This window comes from Rhinolophus sinicus, linkage group LG17, assembly GCF_036562045.2.
Source record: "Rhinolophus sinicus isolate RSC01 linkage group LG17, ASM3656204v1, whole genome shotgun sequence".
In the NCBI taxonomy this organism is placed as follows: domain Eukaryota; kingdom Metazoa; phylum Chordata; class Mammalia; order Chiroptera; family Rhinolophidae; genus Rhinolophus; species Rhinolophus sinicus.
Window position 1 is genome coordinate 22,318,099 of NC_133766.1, and position 20,235 is coordinate 22,338,333.

Sequence of the window (20,235 nt, forward strand, 5' to 3'; positions counted from 1 at the left end):
AGCTCCCAGGCCCATGCTGGTATTATGAGTCTTGCCCCGGCTGAGGCAGTCAGTCGCCAGTCGTTGTTTGGCCGCTCACAGCTGCTCACGGTAGCTCATGTCAGCCCAGCTCCAGGAGAACTGTTGTTCACAATCTTAGCTGTAGAGGGCGCAACTCACTGGCCCATGTGGGAATTGAACCAGTGACCTCGCACGCGTTCCAACCACCTGAGCCACCGGGCTGGCCTTTAAACTTTCTAGGAAGTTGTTTATTGCCAATAATTAAAGAGCTCAAAGAGTTATTTAATTGTAAGACTGACAAACAAAATTCTACTACAGCTGATTTAAATCTTTTTAAAATTTTCTATGAAGACTTCACTACTTTCTCTGATATGTTCCAGTGTTTCCCTATTTAACCTGGAAGTTCTTCCTAACATCTCATCTGAATCTTTCTTGCTGAGATGCAAGCCTGTGTTTTCCTCCTACGTCTTGTTAAATAAGTACAAGAATTCACAGAGAACTTTATCCCGTTTAAAAACAACAACACAAAAAAAAAAAAAACCACCTAGAATTCACATGGCCACTTGAGTATATTCCACTGGCTCAGAGACAGCAGGATTCACAAAAGTCCACAGATTGTGCTCGTGGTTTTTTGGATTGATATTGACATAATCTGTGGCTTCCTTTACGTTCTCATAGTCTGGGGCAGATTCATTTTTTCGTCCTCCAGTGGCTGAAAAGATCACTTGTGTGTAATTCACATCCTTGGTGGCCTTCAGGGCAAAAAAACAGAGAAATGTAGGTCAATATTCCTACCATGTTTGGAGGAGGTAGGACCCCGGGACTGAACTCTCACTCAAAGAGGCTGGCCCTAGGCTGGATGGGAAGGAACCTAGATCCCAGATGGCCATGTCTGAGAGCAGGGCCAGGCAGTGAGGAGGCTTGCCAGTGACTTTGTTCCTCCTATCTTTAGAGAATGAATGGGTTTAAGGAAGAAAGATGTAGAGAATCAATGCAGATGAGGTCATGACTCAGAGCAGTGCCCTAGTGACTGGGATATGGAGAGAAGGAAGCCTCCCATCATCACTTCCATTTTTACAGCTCAGTCAGACCCACTTTATTTGGATGATACATGCTGATATGGGGCTGTCAGTGAAAGTATGATCACCCTCACCTAAGGATGCTGTAATGGTTCAAGAAGCCCCTCTTTCCTTGCTCCCATCTCTGTAGCCAGGGTGGCCTGAATTCTTGAGGTTTTACCACAGGGACCCCAGGCTGCATATGGAGGGCTGGGATGACTAGGAGTGTCCATTACCTGGCAGGTGGGAGGGGATCCGCTGGAACTGTCCGAGGTGTCAGAGCTATCTGAGGATGTATCATCGTCATCTAGGGAGAAATAGAAGCTGGTCTTCTTCTAAAGAAAGCTGTAGGGTGTTAGGAGAGGATAGAGCCAATGGAAGGGAGGATGAGGCAAAGACAAAGACAAAGCCACACAAAGAGGTGTGGGGAAGAGAGATACAGAGACAGAGCCCCAAAAGGGAAAACAGGGATAGAACAGAGAGAAGGTGGTGGAAGAGAGAGCCTCCAAAAATAGCCAGAAACATGGCCAAGAGTCTAGGCACTGCTGTTTTGTCCAGTTCCATCTAAAACTAATAACAAACACACTAGGCTTGCTTGTGCTTGGGAGGAAAAAAGAGGGACATACTGAGACAATGTGGCCCAATGAAAACAGCTCTGGCCTCAGGAGTCACGGGTACAGGTTGTAGTCTAAACCTGTCGCTAACTCTAGGCAGGTTACATCCTTTTGTGCCCTGGTTTTGTCCCCTGTAAAACAAGAGGGTTGGACAATGATCTCTGAGCTCCCTGACAACCAAAGAGTCTCTGATTTTGGCCAGTCTCTGATGAAGCTGTGGGGTCAGGGGTCATGATAAAGCTAGTGCCTCTCTCACTCCACGGAAGCACTAAATTCATGTGAGTGGCATCCTGTGTTTCCCACATGACCTGAGGCCTTTTCTCAGTGTTAAGGAAGCCTGACAACCAGATCTTTTCAACTCAAAAAATAAAATTAAAAGGATGGAACAAACCCAAGTCAATCAAGTGATAAATCAATGGAAAAAGTATGTTATCTTGTGAGTGCATTTCCAGGGGTAGTTGTCTTGCTGCAGAAGCAATAGTTTCCATTGTGTGAATAGTGGCCTGGTGGATCTCCCAAGTCCTGAGATAGAAGACAAGAGGGTGGTGAGCCTGTTGCTCCACTTGCCAGAGGTGCACAATCATTTGAACTATCACCAAGACTCATACTTATTAACACGTTGTGTGAGAATCACGAGAATCTTCACGAGGGATTTAAACCCCGCTGTACGCAACATGTTAAAATGCCCAGATACCCACAAGGATCTAAGACTGTAGAGAAGGGGCCTCTGGGAGTATGGCTGAGTCAGCTCTGGAACCAGCCAATGACACTGGCCAGATGGCATGATGCATAGCAGCAGCCATGGCTGGAGAAGGCAGAGACAGTCAAAATCTTGGTTCTAGGTGACAACCAAGATGGCGCAGTAGGTAAATGCTGTGTTTACCTTCTCTCATAAACACATCAAAATTACAACTAATCTAGTAAACAACCATTATTGAGAATCACCTAAAATCAAGCTGAGCTGAAGCCTTTCAACTAAGGACTTGCAGAAGAAGCCACCTCCAGACTATTAGGAAGGTCAGAGATGCAGAACAGGCTGGTCCTACACCCGCATGTGACTGTTAACGATCAGGAGAGCTATTTTGGCTGTGAGGGTCCCCCCATCCCCTAGAGGAGCGAGAGGTCCCAGCCCACCCCAGCCCAGGGTTCCAGTGCCAGGGAGAAAAGTCTCCATAATTTCTGGTTGTGAAAACCAGCGGAGATTGTGACTGAGTGAGACTGAGTGCAGCTGCCCTCGCAGGCGCTCCTCTTAAAGGGACTGCACGTGTGGACTTACCCTCCAACGGAATCACTTGCTCTGAGCTCCAGGGCTGGGGCAGCAGCTGGAAAGGTGGCAGGGACATATGGTGGGGAATTGAATTGTCTGGCTTGGGACGGGGGTTGGGGGGGGTGCTTTCTCATGGACAGGGGAGCTGGCGGAGTCCACTGTTTCTTTGCTGAGCCCTCTCCCTTCTCGGCCTGCAAACACAAGGCCGCCATTTCTGACTCTCCACAGTTCATTCGCCACATCCTGGCAATTCAAGACCTGGCCCCGCCCAACTTTCAGGCACACCCAGTCTGCTTTCAGTGGCTTTTTCATGCAGACCACTTGCCTTGGCTCAAGCTGCACTTTCCTAAGGTCTCTCAAAGATTCGCGGAACGTACGCAAGCAGCATTTGGCTTGAGTGTGTCCTGTACCTCTGGCTGAGCAGCCCTAAGCTGACACTAGTGAGACCAGCCTTGGTTCATGGCTTGGCCTCTCAAGGCACTTCCAAGCACAGCATGGGCAGCAGATATCTGTGGGTTTCTTTCTGGCTCCTGCTGGGTGGCCCCCAGTGGGGCTTGGGCTGTGGCTGAAGTAGACCTACAGTGGATCCCCTCCAAGGTGGTCTTTGGGCTGGCACCCCCAGTGGCCAGCTTCAAAATGAACTGGACCATCACCCAGACACCCACAAGTACCACACACCCATGGGGTGGATTGGGCAGACACCAGAGTCCTGCTCTGTAGGGTCAGCCCCTGCACAACAACCCTTCCACTGTAGTCAAGGCCAAGGGTCAGTCCCTCACACTGATGTGCAATTATCAACCAAGGCTCAACTACAAGAGGAGGGCACACACAGCCCACACAAGGGACACACCCGGAGCACGTGGCTCAGGTGACCAGAAAGACTGTGCCACCGAACCCCACAGCACACCTACTACATAAGGCCACTATACTAAGACCAGAAGACAGAGCAGCCCTACCTAATACATAGAAACAAACACAGGGAGGCAGCCAAAACGGGGAGACAAAGAAACATGTCCCAAATAAAAGAACGGAACAAAGCTCCAGAAAAAGAACTAAACGAAATGGAGATAAGCAATCTGTCAGATGCAGAGTTCTAAACACTGGTTATAAGAATGCTCAATGAGCTCAGGGAGAACTTCAACAGAAAGATACAAAGCATAAAAATGGAGATGGAAACCATAAAAAAGAACTAGTCAGAAATAAAGAATATAATAATGGAAATGAAGAATATATTACAGGGAATCAACAGTAGATTAGATGAAACAGAAGATCCAACTAGAAGATAAGGTAGCAGAAAACACCCAACCAGAACAGCAAAAAGAAAAAAGAATTCAAAAAATTGAGGAGAGTTTAAGGGGCCTCCAGGACAATATCAAGCATACCAACATTCGCATTATAGGGGTATCAAAAGGACAAGAGAACGTGCAAGGAATTGAAAACCTACTTGAAGAAATAATGATAGAAAACTTCCCTAACCTGGTGAAGGAGATGGACATAAAAGCCCAGGAAATGCAGAGTCCCAAACAAGATGAACCCAAAGAGGCCAACACCAAGACACATCATAATTAAAATGCCAAAGGTTAAATACAAAGAGAGAATCTTAAGAGCAGCAAAAGAAAAGCAGTTAGTTACCTACAAGGGAGCCCCCATAAAACTGTCAGCTGATTTCTCAACAGAAATTTTTCAGGCAAGAAGGGAGTGACAGGAAATATTCCAAGTGGTGAAAAGCAAGGACATACAACCAAGATGCTCTACCCAGAAAGGTTGCCATTTAAAATTGAAGGACAGATAAGGAGCTTCCCAGACAAGAAAAAGCTGAAGGAGTTCATCACCACCAAACCAGTATTACAAGGAATCTTAGAGGGACTTCTTTAAGATGGGAGGGGGGTTAAGGATGGTGAAAGGGGAAGGGATTAAGAAGTACAAGTTTGTTGTTATACAGTAGTCATGGGGAAGTAGGGTATAGCACAAGGAATATAGTCAACAATATTGTAATAACTCGATATGGTGCCAGATAGGCACTAGATCTATCAGGGTGATAGATGGAATGGGGTTGAGGGCAGGGTGAAAAGGGTGAAGGCATCAAGAAATACAAATTAGTAGTCAATACAGTAAGGGGTATATAATCAACAATGTTGTAAAGATCATGTAAGGTGCCAGATGGGCACTGGACTTATCAGGGGGATCACGTCATAGACTGTGTAGATGCCTGACCAATGCGCTATACACCTGAAGCTGAAGTAGAATAATATTGAATGTCAACTATAACTAAATATATAGGTGTATATATAGTCACGGGATGTGGAGTACAACACAGGGAAGATAGTAGATGGTATTGTAACAGCTGTATAAGATGTCAGAGGGGTAGTAGCTTGGCGGGTGGGTTATCATTTTATGAGGAGTTTAAATGTCTAACTATTCCATTGCTTTGTGTACCTGAAACTAATAAAACATAAAAAAATAATAAAAAATCTTTTCTCTACCACTAACTGGCCAGGCGAAAGAAAAGGTGCTATGGTATTACAAACACAGGAGTAGAGACAGTTCCCAAGTCCCCTCTCCTAGAAAAGAGCGTAGACCCACACAAACCCAGCAGGGTCTGCCCCACATGATAGCATGAAGAACTTTCTGAAAAAGGTTGGGAAGCGAGGCCTTTCCTGGGGTGGGTACGAGGAGTCCTCAGGCTAGTGGCTCGGGCTGGCGGGGACAGATTTGGGCTGCTGCACAGAGGCTCCCTGGGTGTCCAGACAGAGCATAATATGCTTTATGACCAGTTCTCCCTCCCGCTCCATTACTCACCCCTGTAACGAGGTTCAGACACAGGGGTGCTTCTCTCTGCCCGAGTCTCTTTCATCTCCTGGGCAGCAGGTGAGTGGTGGTGGGCAGGGCTGGGCCTGGGGACCTGGAGCCTGGCTCTTTTTAGTAATCGCTCATTCTCTTTGGCTAGAGGGGGCAGGACATGGGTCAAAAATGAAAGCCACCTGGGTCAGACACATCATATTTCTGAGCACACTTCTCATTAGGACAAAACATTCAGAGAGATCTCTTCAAACCTCAGCACTCCTCCACTCGAAACCCTGCAACGCCCCTCCTCTCACTCATGTGGAGTAAAAGCCAAAGCCCCAGCCTTAAAGATCCTCCATGGCCTCACATCCTTTTCTCCTGCCCAACCTCAGCTCCAGGCACCCCAGCCTCTTGGCTCCTGCTATAATATGCCAAACACTCTCCTGCCTCAGGGCCTTTGCAGGTGCAGCTCACTTCCTCACTTCTTTCAGGCTTATCCTCAAATGTCAGCCTCTCAGGAATGCTGGCCACCATCTAATTCATATCACCTTGCCTTGCTTTTTTTCTCTCTAGCACTTCCCATGATCTAACCCACATGTGTTTGACTTATCTTGTTTGTTGTCTGTGCCCCCACGGAATGTAAGTTATATTAAGGGTAGGGGTTTTTGTCTTGTTCCCTGTTGTATTGAATGAACGAATGAATGAATGAATAGAGAAGCCTAGACATTCTTTACTGGAAAAACTTTCATGACATCATCCTTCCCAATCCCCTGTCTTCGCCAAAGCAATGTTATTTTATTTTCCCTAATTGTAATGCCTTTCTAGGACAGCTTCTCTACGTTCTATTGTAAAGCAGTTCAAGAACTTAAGATGATCTCTTAGTCTGACCATACTCCCTTTGGTTGTAATTCAAAGCCATTTCTTCACATTCAGTCCTTTGATGGTGATGAAGATGATTAATTAGACCCAGACTAAAGGAGCCCACCCTCATGAGCATTACAGAAGCTTGTCTCTAGGCAGAAGGTCCAGGTAGTGGAAGGACTCTGAGCCATCATTCCCAACCAGAAATAGGTTGAGTCAGAGTGGGGATTACCCAGTTGGAGGTTGGCAGGGTGAGGGGCCATTTGGCCAGTGGATCCTTAAGGTTTTCAAGTGATATTCGGGGTTTCCAAAGGGGGCTGGTCCTGCTGCAGGCTTGGGAATAGTCCCTGAGGGTTACTAGGAGGGGAGAGGACACTGAGCCAGTTACCCATGTGCCTGCCGAGCAGATAGTTCACGACTGTGAGGAGGCAGGCCTGTAAGATGAGGGACACAACTGCGATCACTAAGCCTTGCCAGAGCTTCATGTCTCTGTTGGGAAAAGAGAGGGGTCAAAGTTAGAGGTTGCAGAGGTGCCAGTACAGCTGCAAACCTATCCCTGCTCCCAGCCAGAGGCAGCCAATCTGGTATTGTTGTGTGTCTCAGGGCAGGTCCCTTTGCCTCTCTGGATAGTGAGGCATGGGGAGCCAGAGCGGGTGGTGCGCATGCTTGGAAGCCAGCTACACTAATTAGCCGGATTGGAAACATACTCACTCTGTCAGCATGATGAGCTCCTTACTGGGCAGCCACGGGTCATGAGTGGGGCTCAGGCTCTTCCCTGGTCTGCAGAAAAAGACTTCAGAGGAATCACCCTGGGCACCTCGCCTCCAAATGGCACCACCAGCCGGACTGTCCTAGAGGTCTGCAGGAGGCAAGGCAGCTGGTCAGGACACCTGTCCTCGACACCCGAATTCCCCTTGGACAAGCTTGGCTGCTTGGGGGTCATTTGCTCTCCTCTCCCCAGATGTTAACTTTTGAATCTACAAAATAGGCTGTAGCAGCCAGCACTGAGCCCCTGGCACACACGCCATCCTACCCAATTCACTCCTATGACCTGGACAGCATTACCTTCCTTTTGTAACAAGCATTGTGAGGCTCAGAGAGCTGAGGGACATGTCTGAGGTTGCACAACTAGCAAGAGGCCAGGCCTGGATTTGAGCTCTAAGTCCACGCCTACATGCTCAACCATTCCTCTCTGTTCCCAGAGAGCCTTAACCCGCTGCTGGAAGCACAAAGGGGTCCAAGTAGAGCAAATACCCTGGCAGAGAGTCTTTGAAGAAGTCTAAACCTTAAATGCACACACACACACACCCTACATGGCGTCACTGGGCTTTGGGACCAAGACTGTGGCTGTTGTTACACCCTTACGAATATGTTTAATTAAAAATTAGCTGATGAATTTCATCAAGATGTGGCTGAATGTGAATTTGTTGTAAGACAAAGGCAGGGTAATTCAAAGCCTGTGCAACGATATTCACAGAGCCCTGAACGGGGCTGCGTCACCGCCCCCAGTCCTGCCGCCGACTGTGAGCCTTAAAAAAGCTTTTACTGCCATTAAGGCTTATTTTCCCAGGCAGGGTTTCCAAGTGCTAAGGGCAGTGTGAAAAGCCCTGAAAATTTTGTTTTCATTAGTCATTCTCACACTGGGGCATTCTAAGACCAACGTTTGGACCAAGAGTCCGGAGAGAGAAAAGGCAGTGATGGGCTGAGGGGTGCAGGGTCTGCCACCACCACCTCTCCAGGGCTGTGGGTGTTGGCCAGCTGGAAGTCTCCAGAGAGAAAATACCGTCTCCCCCACACCCTTCACAGGCCATCAAGCCAGTCCTCAGAATGACTTTTCTGTGGGAGGTCAAAAGTTGGGAGCAAACCGGCCCAATGTATTCATCACAATTACTGAAGCCCCATCTTTTCTACATAATAAATTCTAGACACTTCTCTCAAAAGAATTTAACTATCTGTCCTTTGCTTTTCAAGTTAAATGAGCAAAGTACACCTAACATTATCACTCCCAAAGAGTTCTATCTAGTTTGATTTATACAAATGGATTCAGGATCCAGACATGTTTATTTTGTTTAGATTCAGCCTGTGAGATGGGCAGGGTTGGGGGGTGAAAGGTGGGAATGTTCTAGCTGGGAGAATTCTCCTTCCTGTCTGTGTCAGCCCTCCATCTGATTGTCCCAGTACCCACCAGTGCAGGCCGAGAAGCATCAGAAAGTGAGAACAGAAGAAGCACCAGGGCTTCTCCAGTGCTTCCTGTAGGGGCCCACTGTGGGGTTGGTAAGAAGGGGCCGCAGAGAGGACACTGACCCAGATGGCAGGCGGCAGGAGACAAAGTGCTCTCAGAAGTTACCTCCCCGAAGTCCACAGACAAATGAATACGATCAGCAAACTCCAGAAAGGAAGCTCGAAGTGGCTGGGCACGAAATGAAAGCTGCAGAGTCAAGGCGCTGGAAGGAAAACACAAAAATGATCGAGATGAAGCAAGAAGGAGATTTTTCAGGAAAAACAATGATCTTAAAGGATTTGGTGAGTTAATTGAAAGAAGGGCACAGATATGTTTTGGTACAGATACTGACTTTTCAAGCAAATTTCAGTACCAGACTGACTGATTTCTGGGGCAGCTGCAAAAGGAAGATTGGGCTTGACCGGGAGAGATTTATAGTGTCACAAAAGACATAAAAGTCATGGAAAAAAGCTTCTAGCTTTTGTCCATGTGTGTCTGTGAAATCAACAAGTTTCCATTTTTAAGGTGCCCTAATGCTTTAGTATTGATTACTTCATGTTGAATGTCTCATTTGTCCTTAATCACAGAAATTATTCTCCTCTCCCATCAAAGGGCTGTGTTCTGACACAATACTCAAACTTTTCATTTTTTAAGGCTCCCCTCCCCCTTTATTTATTTTAAATAAACAATGAATAGATATTTGTAGTAGAAGAATTAAAAATAAAAATATGCAAAGCATTTTATAAAATCACCCCCAATTTTATTTCATAAAACGATCCATACATTTTCATAAATATGCCTGGTATCTGTGTGTAAATATATGTACACACATACAATCTTTTAAAAACATCAGATCATACTAATTAGCAGCTTCTCCTCTTCACTTAATGCATCATAAACATGTTTTGAGATTAGAAACACCTCCATTGAAAGCCCCAATCTGGGGCCCCACAGGGTCCATTTGGTGCCTAGATATTTTGTTTGATGATGTGCTTTGAAGATGCAGGGATTTGGATGCTGTTAGAAGGGACATGTACTCTGCAGTCCCTAGCTGATCCCTGAAGCCATCTGAGTTTGCCACCCTTGACTTTTATAGCATCATCTTAAATTCCTAGTATTCCACTTTCTCAGTGTCTCTTAAGTCTCTGACATTTGGAGACAGTTCTTTGTTGTCTAGAACTGTTTTGCACACTGCTAGACATTTAGCCTCCTGGGAAATGACCAATGTAACAACCAAAATGATCAACCATAACTCCCTGAGGCAGGCGCTGTTGTCCCAGTTGAGAATCATTAAATAAATGTTCCATTATTTTAGAACCCATGTCTTATTTTGGCTCCTTATACAAAACTAGATTGCCTACACTTCCTTTCATTGTTTTAATAAATTATGAACATTTTACCAGCCAATGACAAGCAGTCTCTGTGTCAATATACAGAATAAAAGTCAAACAGGCCTAAATATGGATCCAAGTTCTGTTCACTTTTGGATGTGAACTATTGAACTTCTCAGTGCCTCAGTTTCTGGACCTGTAATATGGGGAGAACTCTGCCTCAGAGTTGTTGTATGGGCTCAGCGAGTTATCCTGTTTGTAAAGAACTCTATACAATGGCAGGCATGTGGGAATCACTCAGTCATTATTAGGTCTTATTCAACCTTAAAACACTTCACCAAGATGGCGACTAGAGTAGAACTATTAAAATTGGGTTGGTCTATTTTGGGTAACTTGGCTATTCGTTTTGAGTGTAGGCTGGAGATAACATCTGGGACAGGATGAGGTATGAAAATTATGACAGATGCCATTATTTCAGTGGCTAATGGCCCCTAACCACCGTGAGCATGTTGTGCTTTGGAGTCTAATTGCAGATTGCTGATCAGACAGTTGGCGGAAACATCTGCTCATTTGCACACTCACACATACCAACAACAGGGAAATGAGCAACTTAAGGTAATTATGTTGTGAAAACGCGCCTGGACCAGGTGAGACTTTGGAATTCCTGCTCCATCATCAGGATGGTGTCTATCCTGCCCATTGCTACGTTTTGACGTGCAGCCCACACTAATGTAGTGCCCTGCCAGGAGCCTCAAAACCACACTTCAGCAGAGTGCTAAGAGCATTTCTTCTGTTCACTTCAGACCTGGGTGGAAATCCTGAGCCCCCCCCCCCCCCAGTTAGGGCTGGATTACATTTTATTGTTTCCCCTTCTGCTGATAAAGGACCTCACACAACTTTAGAGGGGGAAAAACAAAGACACACCCTTTCCTGCCTGACGCCATGCTTTCCTTGGATGGATTCATTCTAGGAAGAGTGATTTATAAAACCAGAGCACAATAGAAGAGCTACATGAAAATCATGTGGATGGAAGTAACCGCAATCAATATTGTTAAGCTAACTTTGGCAATCTTTTAGAGTTAAGTACCTTTAAACTTTTTTAAATCTTTAAAAAAGATTCCTTTGCAATCTTCATTCATGTATTGTTTTTAAAATTAATAATTTGAGCAATAACACGGCTGTCTGCTATAGCGCAAAGAGAACGAGACAGAAAGACAAGAGCCTGGCTCCTCCTCCTGGCTCTGTCACTTGCTAACTGTGTGGCCACGGATGGGTAGAAATTCTTTCTAGGCCCCGCTGAATTAAGGGGCTGGGCAAAGTTCTCTTATAAGACTCTTTCTAGTCCTAAGCATTCTGTTCTGTAAAGACTAGGGTAGAGGAAGGGGAAAGGAAAGCAAAGGTAGATAAAAATGGAATATTTTAAAAGAAAAAAAATCTTTGTTTCCATTTTATAACATCACCCAACCTCCTCCACCTTACTAGGGTTCTCTCTCCTACTTTAATATGCAGTTTTGAATAATCAAGAAAAGGAGGAAACAGAGGCGGCCAGATGGCTCAGTTGGTTAGAGCGCGAGCTCTCGACAACAAGGTTGCTGGTTCAATTCCGGCGTGGGATGGTGAGCTACACCCCCTGCAACTATAGATTAAAAACGGCGACTAGTCATGGAGCTGAGCTGTGCCCTCCACAACTAGATTGAAGGACAACTTGGAGCTGATGGGCCCTGGAGAAACACACTGTTCCCCAATATTCCCTAATAAAAAATTTAAAATAAAAGAAAGAAAGAAAAGGAGGAAACATAAATAAACCAAACTAACAATGAATATAACCACAGAAATAGGAGATCAAAAATCATGAGACTACTAAGGGATTTTTTTAAGTGAAATTAATGATTTCCTAGAAAACTATAAATTAGCAAATATGATTCCATAGGCACTGAAAACTTAAATAGACCAAAATCAAAACAAAATAACAAGAAAGAAGTTAGGGAAGAAGTTTGGGAACTCGCTGCTAAAGACAGAGAACTTGGAGTCAGACAACTTGGGCTCACATCCCAGCTCATTCTCTGCATGACCTTGGTCTAGCTATTTACCTTCTCAAAGCCTCAGTTTTCTTAACTGTAATATGGGAACAATAATAACTAATTCTCAGGATTAGATATGACAAATATCAGTGACACCTACTTCTGAGGATGAAACAAGATGAGGTGTATGAAGTAGTTATGTGGGGACAGAGTCCCAGAGAGCAGTTTCCAGGCTCTCAGCCTCGCGTGGGGGAGGTGCTGGCTAGGGTAGTGAATGACCATCAACTGTGATTGGTTGGCCATCAGCAGGCAGAGAAGTGAATGGCGGACTGCTATCATGTGGCTACTGCTGAGTTTGATCGCCCAGCCTCCAGTGAGACTATAGTGGTATGACTCCCCTACCCAAGGCTCTGTGGGTGTTCCTTTTTGGCCTAGCCACATCCTGTGTTCTTATGTGGGGAGCGGGACCAGAGACCCCCAGGCCACCCCGCACGACAAGTTATTATAGCTTCTGTCACATAGTAATAAGCTTCCATAAATGACAGCTACTATTATTTAGAAATTAAAAGCACTATCAGAATTATCTATTAAAATTCTGTGTCCAAATAATTTTATAAATGAGTTATTTGAAACTTTTAAGGAATACATAATTGTTGTGCTATGTAAGCAGATCCAGGGCACAGATAAAGATAGAAAACTCTCCAGGCTCATCTCACTTATGAATACAGAGGTAAATATATGATAATATCAGAAAGTTACTATGGGAGGGAGGGGGTTATCACTTTGTGAGGCGCGAAATGTCTAACTAGTGGATCGCTTTGTACACCTGAAAATAATAAAAAACAATTTACTCCAGGGACGTCCAGGAAATCAATTATTACAATAATGGGAACACATGTTGAGTATTTACAGTATGCTTTTATCCTCTTGCTCTACAAGAATAGACCTTACCACCATTTCCTAGACAAGGAAACCAAGGCTTGGAGAGGTTGAGCGACTTACCTTGCTGGAAGAATCAAGTTTCATCCGACTCAAAAGCCTAACTCTCAATCATTACAAGGAACCGCCTTTTATGTAATATAATACAGCATCAATAAATCAAAATTTAAAAATAATGATCTCAGTAAATGCCAAAAAACATTTGATAAAATTGAATACTCATTTCTAATTTTTAAGTTAATAAAATAAAAATATGAAGCTTGTTTCTTAGTCTAATAAAGAATATCCTTTCTATACCAATAATCAACATCTCACCAAAAGGTAAACTCTTTTAGCAGTTATTTGAAAACAAGGATGTCTGCTGTAACCATTTTTAAAAGTTAGTCCTGGAAATTCTAATTCCTGGAAGTTGGAAGTTCCTCCAACTGTCAACCTATAATAATAATAAGAATATTGAATATTTGTTGAGCATGTTCTATGTGGCACACACTTTTATAAATATTAACTCATCTGATTCTCACACCCACCATAGAAAATAGGAACTATTATTATTTGCATTTTATACAGGATAAAACTAAGACACAGAGAAGTTAAGTAACTTCCTCAAGATAACGAGAAGCGTTAATGAGGCTTTGTGCCCAGGAAGGCTGGTGAAGGAGTCTGAGCTAATAACTGATCCATGAAAGAAATGAACGTATAGTTTGGGGCAAGGAGAAGTCAAATTCATTCTTATTTGCAAAAGTTGTGATTTTATACCTAGAAATCCCAAAAGAAGCCAATGAAAAAGCTAGTGAAATTAATGAGACTGCTCAGGAAAGTCCTGCAGGCATGATAAATATTCTAAAATTACCAGCGATTCCTTCTATTATTCTAGCAATACCCAGTTAGAAAATGGAATTGGGAGGAGCCTTTGCAACCATCACAACAGATGCATCTAAGAATAATTTTAATTATAAGAAAGTTATTTTGAAGAAAATAATAGGAATTTACTGAGACATCTGAAAGACAAACTAATAGAAAGATACATGATGTTTCATTTTGGAAAGCTAGAATACTAAAAAAAAAAGCAAAAACAATTGATTTGTTGGTTCAATTTAATTCCAATCAAAATTACAGTGAGAATTTTTGATAGCTTAAAATTGTTCTAAAATTTATCTGTAAAAAAAATAATAACAATTAAGAAGAGTTAAAACTTGTTTGAAAAGAAATTGTGACAAGCTGTTTTCCTGACTACCATTGTTGAAGGGTAGCATAGATTTGAAAAAAATATGCCAGTATGTACAATAAATATATCATAAAAATGGTTCACAAAGCAGAGGGAGGAAAGCTAAGGGTTATTTTTAAAATGTTGCACATAAGATAAAGGAAAGAGAAAATAACTTAGATTCAGATATAACAAAATAAATTTCAAGGGATTAAGGAAGTAAATATTTTTAAATTGAGACATTAAAATAAGAAGGAAATAGGATTGGCTATTCACATATTCAATAATATTTATTAAATCCCAAATGTGGGAAAACTTTCTCAGCCTATATGCAATGGAAGAAGTCATTAAGCAATATAAGAATATTATACAAGAATTACATTAGAAATATACATTCTATTATGTAAGACTATATCTGTATAAGAATATCGATATATTTGGCTCTAAAATATTAAAACTTAATATGTTAAAATGAAATTTAAAGGCAAACAGAAGAAAACTAGAACAAGTATGTGCAACACATAATTTTAAAATATTTTGCATCTTTCTTTTACAAAAATTGTGAAGAAAAACCCTAGCACCCGCAAATGATAAATGGTTAAAAGGTGTGGAATAGACAAGTCACAAACAATCTGGAAAAGAACCAAAGCTATCACTGCAAGGTAGCTGCACCCATTGTTTATTATAAAAGTGAAAAACGGGAAACAATCTAATTGAAAAACAAAAATTAAATAAGTTACTTTTACTTATAAAAGTATAAAATAGAATGTTATACAGACACTTAAAATTGTGTTTAGGAATAATTAACCTGAGGAAGAAGTACAATACAGCTATACTTAGCTACATACCATCTGATCACAACTCGGTAAAAAGGAGGCATAAAAAGAATGAAAATTTGTAAAGACAGAAAACTCTGGGTCATTGAACATTTTTGTCTATCATATTAGTTGAGTAATAATGCCTCCCTAATTCACCTGATTCAGTTCACCAAATCCAGAATAGTTCATTGACAATTTTGCATAACAAATGCATAGATTTATTTTCATAAATATTAATCTATACAAATCAGGGATTTTATTGAAATGTACTTTGTTCAAAAGGAAGAAATGGAAGAAAATATACCGAAATGTTAACAAAACTGGGTATTGGGATTGTGGATGATATTTTATTGAGTTCTTCATACTATCTGTTATTGCCAAAGTTTTGTGCAATTAACATGTATTTTTTTTCCAAATAAAATAATATTTTAACAGTATTGAAACAAGCCCAGGAATTCTGAGTGGCTTAAATTAGCATGATACCAAATTTATTTGTATAAAAAATTTACATCTGAATATTATCTCATCATGTTAATAGAACATTGAGATAATCAGTTAAATGTCTGCATTTCAATCAATCAGATATTCCAGGTGTGACAATTAAGTTCGCGAACTCATCCTAGAAAAAGTGCTGCACACCTCATTGCTGAATATCACTACGGTCACCTTCCAAGTACACCCCTTGGGAAGCTATGTACTGACACCAGTGCCTAGTCCACCCTTCAAAACAATTTTGGAACTCTTTTTCTGGAATAGCCATCAGAGCTGTCGTCGGATTACCCTTGATGTCCTGCATGTCATCAAAATGTCTTCCTTTCAATATTTCCTTTATCTTTGAGTAAAGAAAGGTGTCATTGGGGGCCAGATCAGGTGAGTAGGGAGAGTGTTCCAATACAGTTATTTGTTTACAGGCTAAAATCTCCCTCACAGACAGTGCCTGTGAGCTGGTGCATTGTCGTGATGCAAGAGCCATGAATTGTTGGTGAAAAGTACAGGTCATCTAACTTTTTCACGCAGCCTTTTCAGCACTTCCAAATAGTAACCTTGGTTAACTATGCTTCTAGTTGGTACAAATTCATAATGAATAATCTCTCTGATATCAAAAAATATTAGCAACATCGTGGCTACAAGTTCACGAACTTAATTTTCAGACCTCGTATGTGAAATACTCTGATGGACATGAAGAAGGGAAGAACATCTGAACTTTCAAGAGTTCATGTTGTACTTGGAAAATCGAGGCATTAATATGTGAAAAATCAAAAAGTGGGAGAGATGCCACAAATGAAGCATGAATTGTCAGAAATGGTATTAATAATACAAACTACTTCAGAGGAAAAAGAGATTCCCATGCAATAGAATATTCAGAAAGGAGTCACTGAGAAGTAAATATTTGAAGAACAAGCAACAGAAGGGTGGAGAGAGGGGAATAGCAATGTAGCTAAAGGTATCTGCCAACCCTAGCCATAAGGGACAGCTTTAGTGGAATTGATCGTCTTCCACAAGCTTCGATACAGATATTACATTGTATGATACAAATACAATAATGTGGGAGAAAGCTGAAAATCGTGAGGAGCTGGGACTTAGTAGTCAGATAGATTGGAATTTCAGCTCTGGCCTTCCTAACTGTGAGTTGCTTTCTGTCTCCAGGCCTCAGTGTTTTATCTAAAAAATGGGGATGGCACTTGTTTCATTTTTTTTTAACTCACACATGTTGTGTGCTTACTATGTGCCAGCATCATGCAAAACAGTTTGCATAAATTATCTTACTTAATCCTTGGAATAAATATAAATCTTAATCTTAGATACTATTGTCCCCATTTGACATATGAGAAAACCAAGCTCTAATGCCCCGTGAAGGAGACGGAATCCAATCCCAGGCTATTGGGGTCAGAGCCTTCACCACACTGCGCGCAGTATTTAAGAAGCTTGGTCAAGTGCTTGGCATATACAGTTGACCCTGGAACAACACGGGTTTGAACTGTGAAGTTCCACTTAACACAGATTTCTCTCAATAAAGACGATAAATGTATTTTCTCTTCCTGATGATTTTCTTAATAACGTTTTCTTTTCTCTAACTTACTTTATTGTAAGAATACAGTATGTTATATATATATATATATATATATATATATATATATATATATATATATATATATATCATATCAAATATGTGTTAGTCAACCGTTTATGTTATTGGTAAGGTTTTGGTCAACAGGCGGCTATTAGTAGTTAAATTTGGGGGAAGTTAAAAGTTATACTCGGCTTTTTGACTGCTCAGGGGGTCACAGCCCCAAACCCCATATTGTTCAAGTATCAACTGTATAGGTGCTCAGCAGGGGGTGACCCTCAGACCATAACAGATAATTCAACCCAAAATTGATTTAATTATATAAATACACCCATTTCCATAGAGCCATATGAAAAAACAACTGGGTCCACTCATGATTTTCATTTCCAATATACAAAACCATACAGTTCTGGAAGTCCCCAGTCCCAAAGAGTCCCTGCCCCTATGAGTGTCACTGTGACTACCCACCAGGGGATAGAAAAGACCAAAATATTCAGCCATGACACCATGGGGAAGGGGATGACAGAAGGTTATGGTGTCACCTTTGTCCTGGGTATCAGAAAACTAGTCTCTGGATTCCCTTCAGTGTTGGTCACCGTGGCAGGGGCCTCACCCCAGGTGGTTGGGAAACATCTGGAAGAATATGAAATGAGACCCTGAATCAGCATTCCAGCACGACAACCTTGTAAAATTCAGCTACCTTGGGCATGTCACTTACTCTTTCTGAGCCTGTTGCCCTGTCTACACTCATAAACTGAGGGGGATAGACTAAATAGATCTAATTTCTGACATTTTGTTATTCTAGAACTCTATCCACTTAAAATGAACATAAAGGATGACACTCAAATTAGCCAGAAATAGCAACTTTGAGTTTCAACCAGATCTAGGTGCACGCACTGCCAATTTTTTAGGAGGAAAACAAGTTATCCAAAATTTCTAATTAGAAATTTGGGGGAAAGCGGTTTTGCAAGAATAGTAGAGATGAATGTACCTTGGTAATTTTGGGGAAAGCATTTTTACAAGCAATTACTTGAAATGAATGCAACTTAGTTCCAAGACAAAATCAGTAAGAATAGAAAGAATTGCCAGCAGCTCGAGCAGTACCCATGGATTCATTTTGCCAGTTCCCACAAAACCCCAGGTGAATTGGAAGGGCCAAATTGTTCTCTGCTTCATAGATTGCCCAGCTAAATTTTGGAGAAACTAAGCACTTTCTACAGATCATGCTTAATTTGTGAGCACTTCGGTAGCTGGGAGCAGGTCTTGTCCATATTTTACACTCCACAATTCCTGGCACAATACGTAGAGACAATGTGTGGGGGAAAGTGCTTCCTAGCATTCTGTACACACAGCAGTGAAATCAATTTGCATATAATAAATACTGTTTAACCTTGGGGGAGCCACTTAATGTCCCTGAGTCTCAGTTTCCTCCTCTGGTCTCTACCAATTACGCAGCCAGTCCTACTCAAGGCATTGGTGTGAGTAGAGTTACCAAAATTCACACGACAAGGTCAATACCCAGACCAAGAAGTCGGGTGACATCTTCCTTCAGTGTCTCATCTACACTTCTGAGCACCACACCGTCGGATCTCCAGGTTGCAGAGAGGATGCAGGCAGGCCTGTTCTGTGCTAAAGTTCTCCAGAAGAGTTTCCTTTCACTCTTTGACTTCAGTCACGTCACTAAAGAGCTTTGTGCCTCAATTTCCTCCACCGTTAAGAGACTGTGCAAATGACACCTACATTTCCAGGGTTATTGAGGATTAGATGAATTAATCTATGTAAAGCTCTTAGAAAAATCCCTGGCACACAGGAAGCTCCTACAGGACCAACCATTATGGTTTGCTGTTGTTGCTGGCTTTCCTTGCCCAGACGTGCACATGGATTTTCTCTTTGACAGCATTCATTTCCTGACTCTCATTCATAACATTTTAAAACTGCCAGGCTGGTCCCCTTCCCTCCACACATTTGCAGCTCAGAACAAATCTTAAGGAAAAAAACACCTGCAGAGGAGACATTCTCAGGGGTCTGGTTCCCAGTTAAAAAGAGTCATTAATTAATAGCTATTAGGTTGGTGCAAAAGTAATTGCGGTTTTTGCAATTATTTTTAACCTTTTAAACTGCAATTATTTTTGCACCAACCTAATACTACTGATGAAGCGCTACATGTGCACTGTCTGTAATCCTCACTGGCAGCTGGGTGGTTTTATGCCCATTTTACAGATGAGGAAACTGAGGCTTGCAATGATTTAGCAGAGTTCTTTGGACCCTGTTCTGTCTGGATCCAAAGTCCATGCACCTGCTAGCCAGAGCCCTTATGGCGGCTGCTGTTGTTACTACAGACAGAGTCCAGTCTCAGGAGCAAGAGATTAGTGTCATAAAGTGCAAACTGCCAAATCTGAGGCTCACTCCAAGCTTAGTACAATTGAATTTCATACCCTACAACTCCAGCACACAAACAGAGAATCCCCTCTGAAACATCTATACATACATATTCACAAACAGACACACATTCCTCAAACACATTTAAAATCCTACCTACCCGGATAATACTTACCCCTGGGAGCATGAGCAAGGTCTGATCCCAGCCTGTGTTTCAGCGACATCCTGATAGAAACATCTCCCCCCACCTGCACCCCTCTAGCCCCACCCAGAAGCTTCTCAGTCACTGGAGGTCAGTAACAAATGTTTCATCATTTCCAACAGGGTGGGGGCTGTGCTCAGAAGATAATAATCTAGCTCAGTTGAGTAGAGCAGGGTGAAGTCACAGATAACACCTCCTCTTTCAGCAGGGCCCTACCTGCTCCTCCATGCAGGCAATCTACCTAGATGGGCGAGATTAGTAGTCTCTATCTCTCCACATGAGCTCACATTTAAATACCACAAATATACATACCACGTGGTGGAGTGGAAAGAGCACTGGAGGGTGAGTCAAGAGGCCTGGGTTCAAGTCCCAGCTCTGGCACAAACTTGCTGCGTGAGCTCAGACAAATCACTTTCCCATCAGAGCACTCGTTTTTCCTCTATAAAATGAAGTATATTTCTAGATATT

General features: G+C 42.4%; 1 protein-coding gene across 3 annotated transcripts; it reads right to left on the minus strand.

Annotated features, from left to right (window-relative positions):
• Positions 1–371: 371 nt before the first annotated feature.
• RHEX (regulator of hemoglobinization and erythroid cell expansion) lies at positions 372–19,808 on the minus strand. Of its 3 annotated transcripts, none has more exons than XM_074322116.1 (7): positions 19,741–19,808; positions 8,889–9,028; positions 7,296–7,435; positions 6,973–7,073; positions 5,739–5,882; positions 1,295–1,365; positions 372–752 (listed from the first exon to the last, which is right to left on the minus strand). In XM_074322116.1, exons 3-7 carry the CDS (start codon positions 7,304–7,306, stop codon positions 552–554), a joined length of 528 nt encoding a protein of 175 aa, XP_074178217.1. In that variant the 5' UTR covers positions 7,307–7,435; positions 8,889–9,028; positions 19,741–19,808; the 3' UTR covers positions 372–551. The 3 variants fall into 3 exon arrangements, with proteins under 3 accessions (XP_074178217.1, XP_019608012.2, XP_074178216.1); XM_019752453.2 differs by having other exon boundaries at positions 7,296–7,443; XM_074322115.1 differs by lacking the exon at positions 19,741–19,808 and adding an exon at positions 17,729–17,820 and having other exon boundaries at positions 7,296–7,443.
• Between the last annotated feature and the right edge of the window lie 427 nt (positions 19,809–20,235).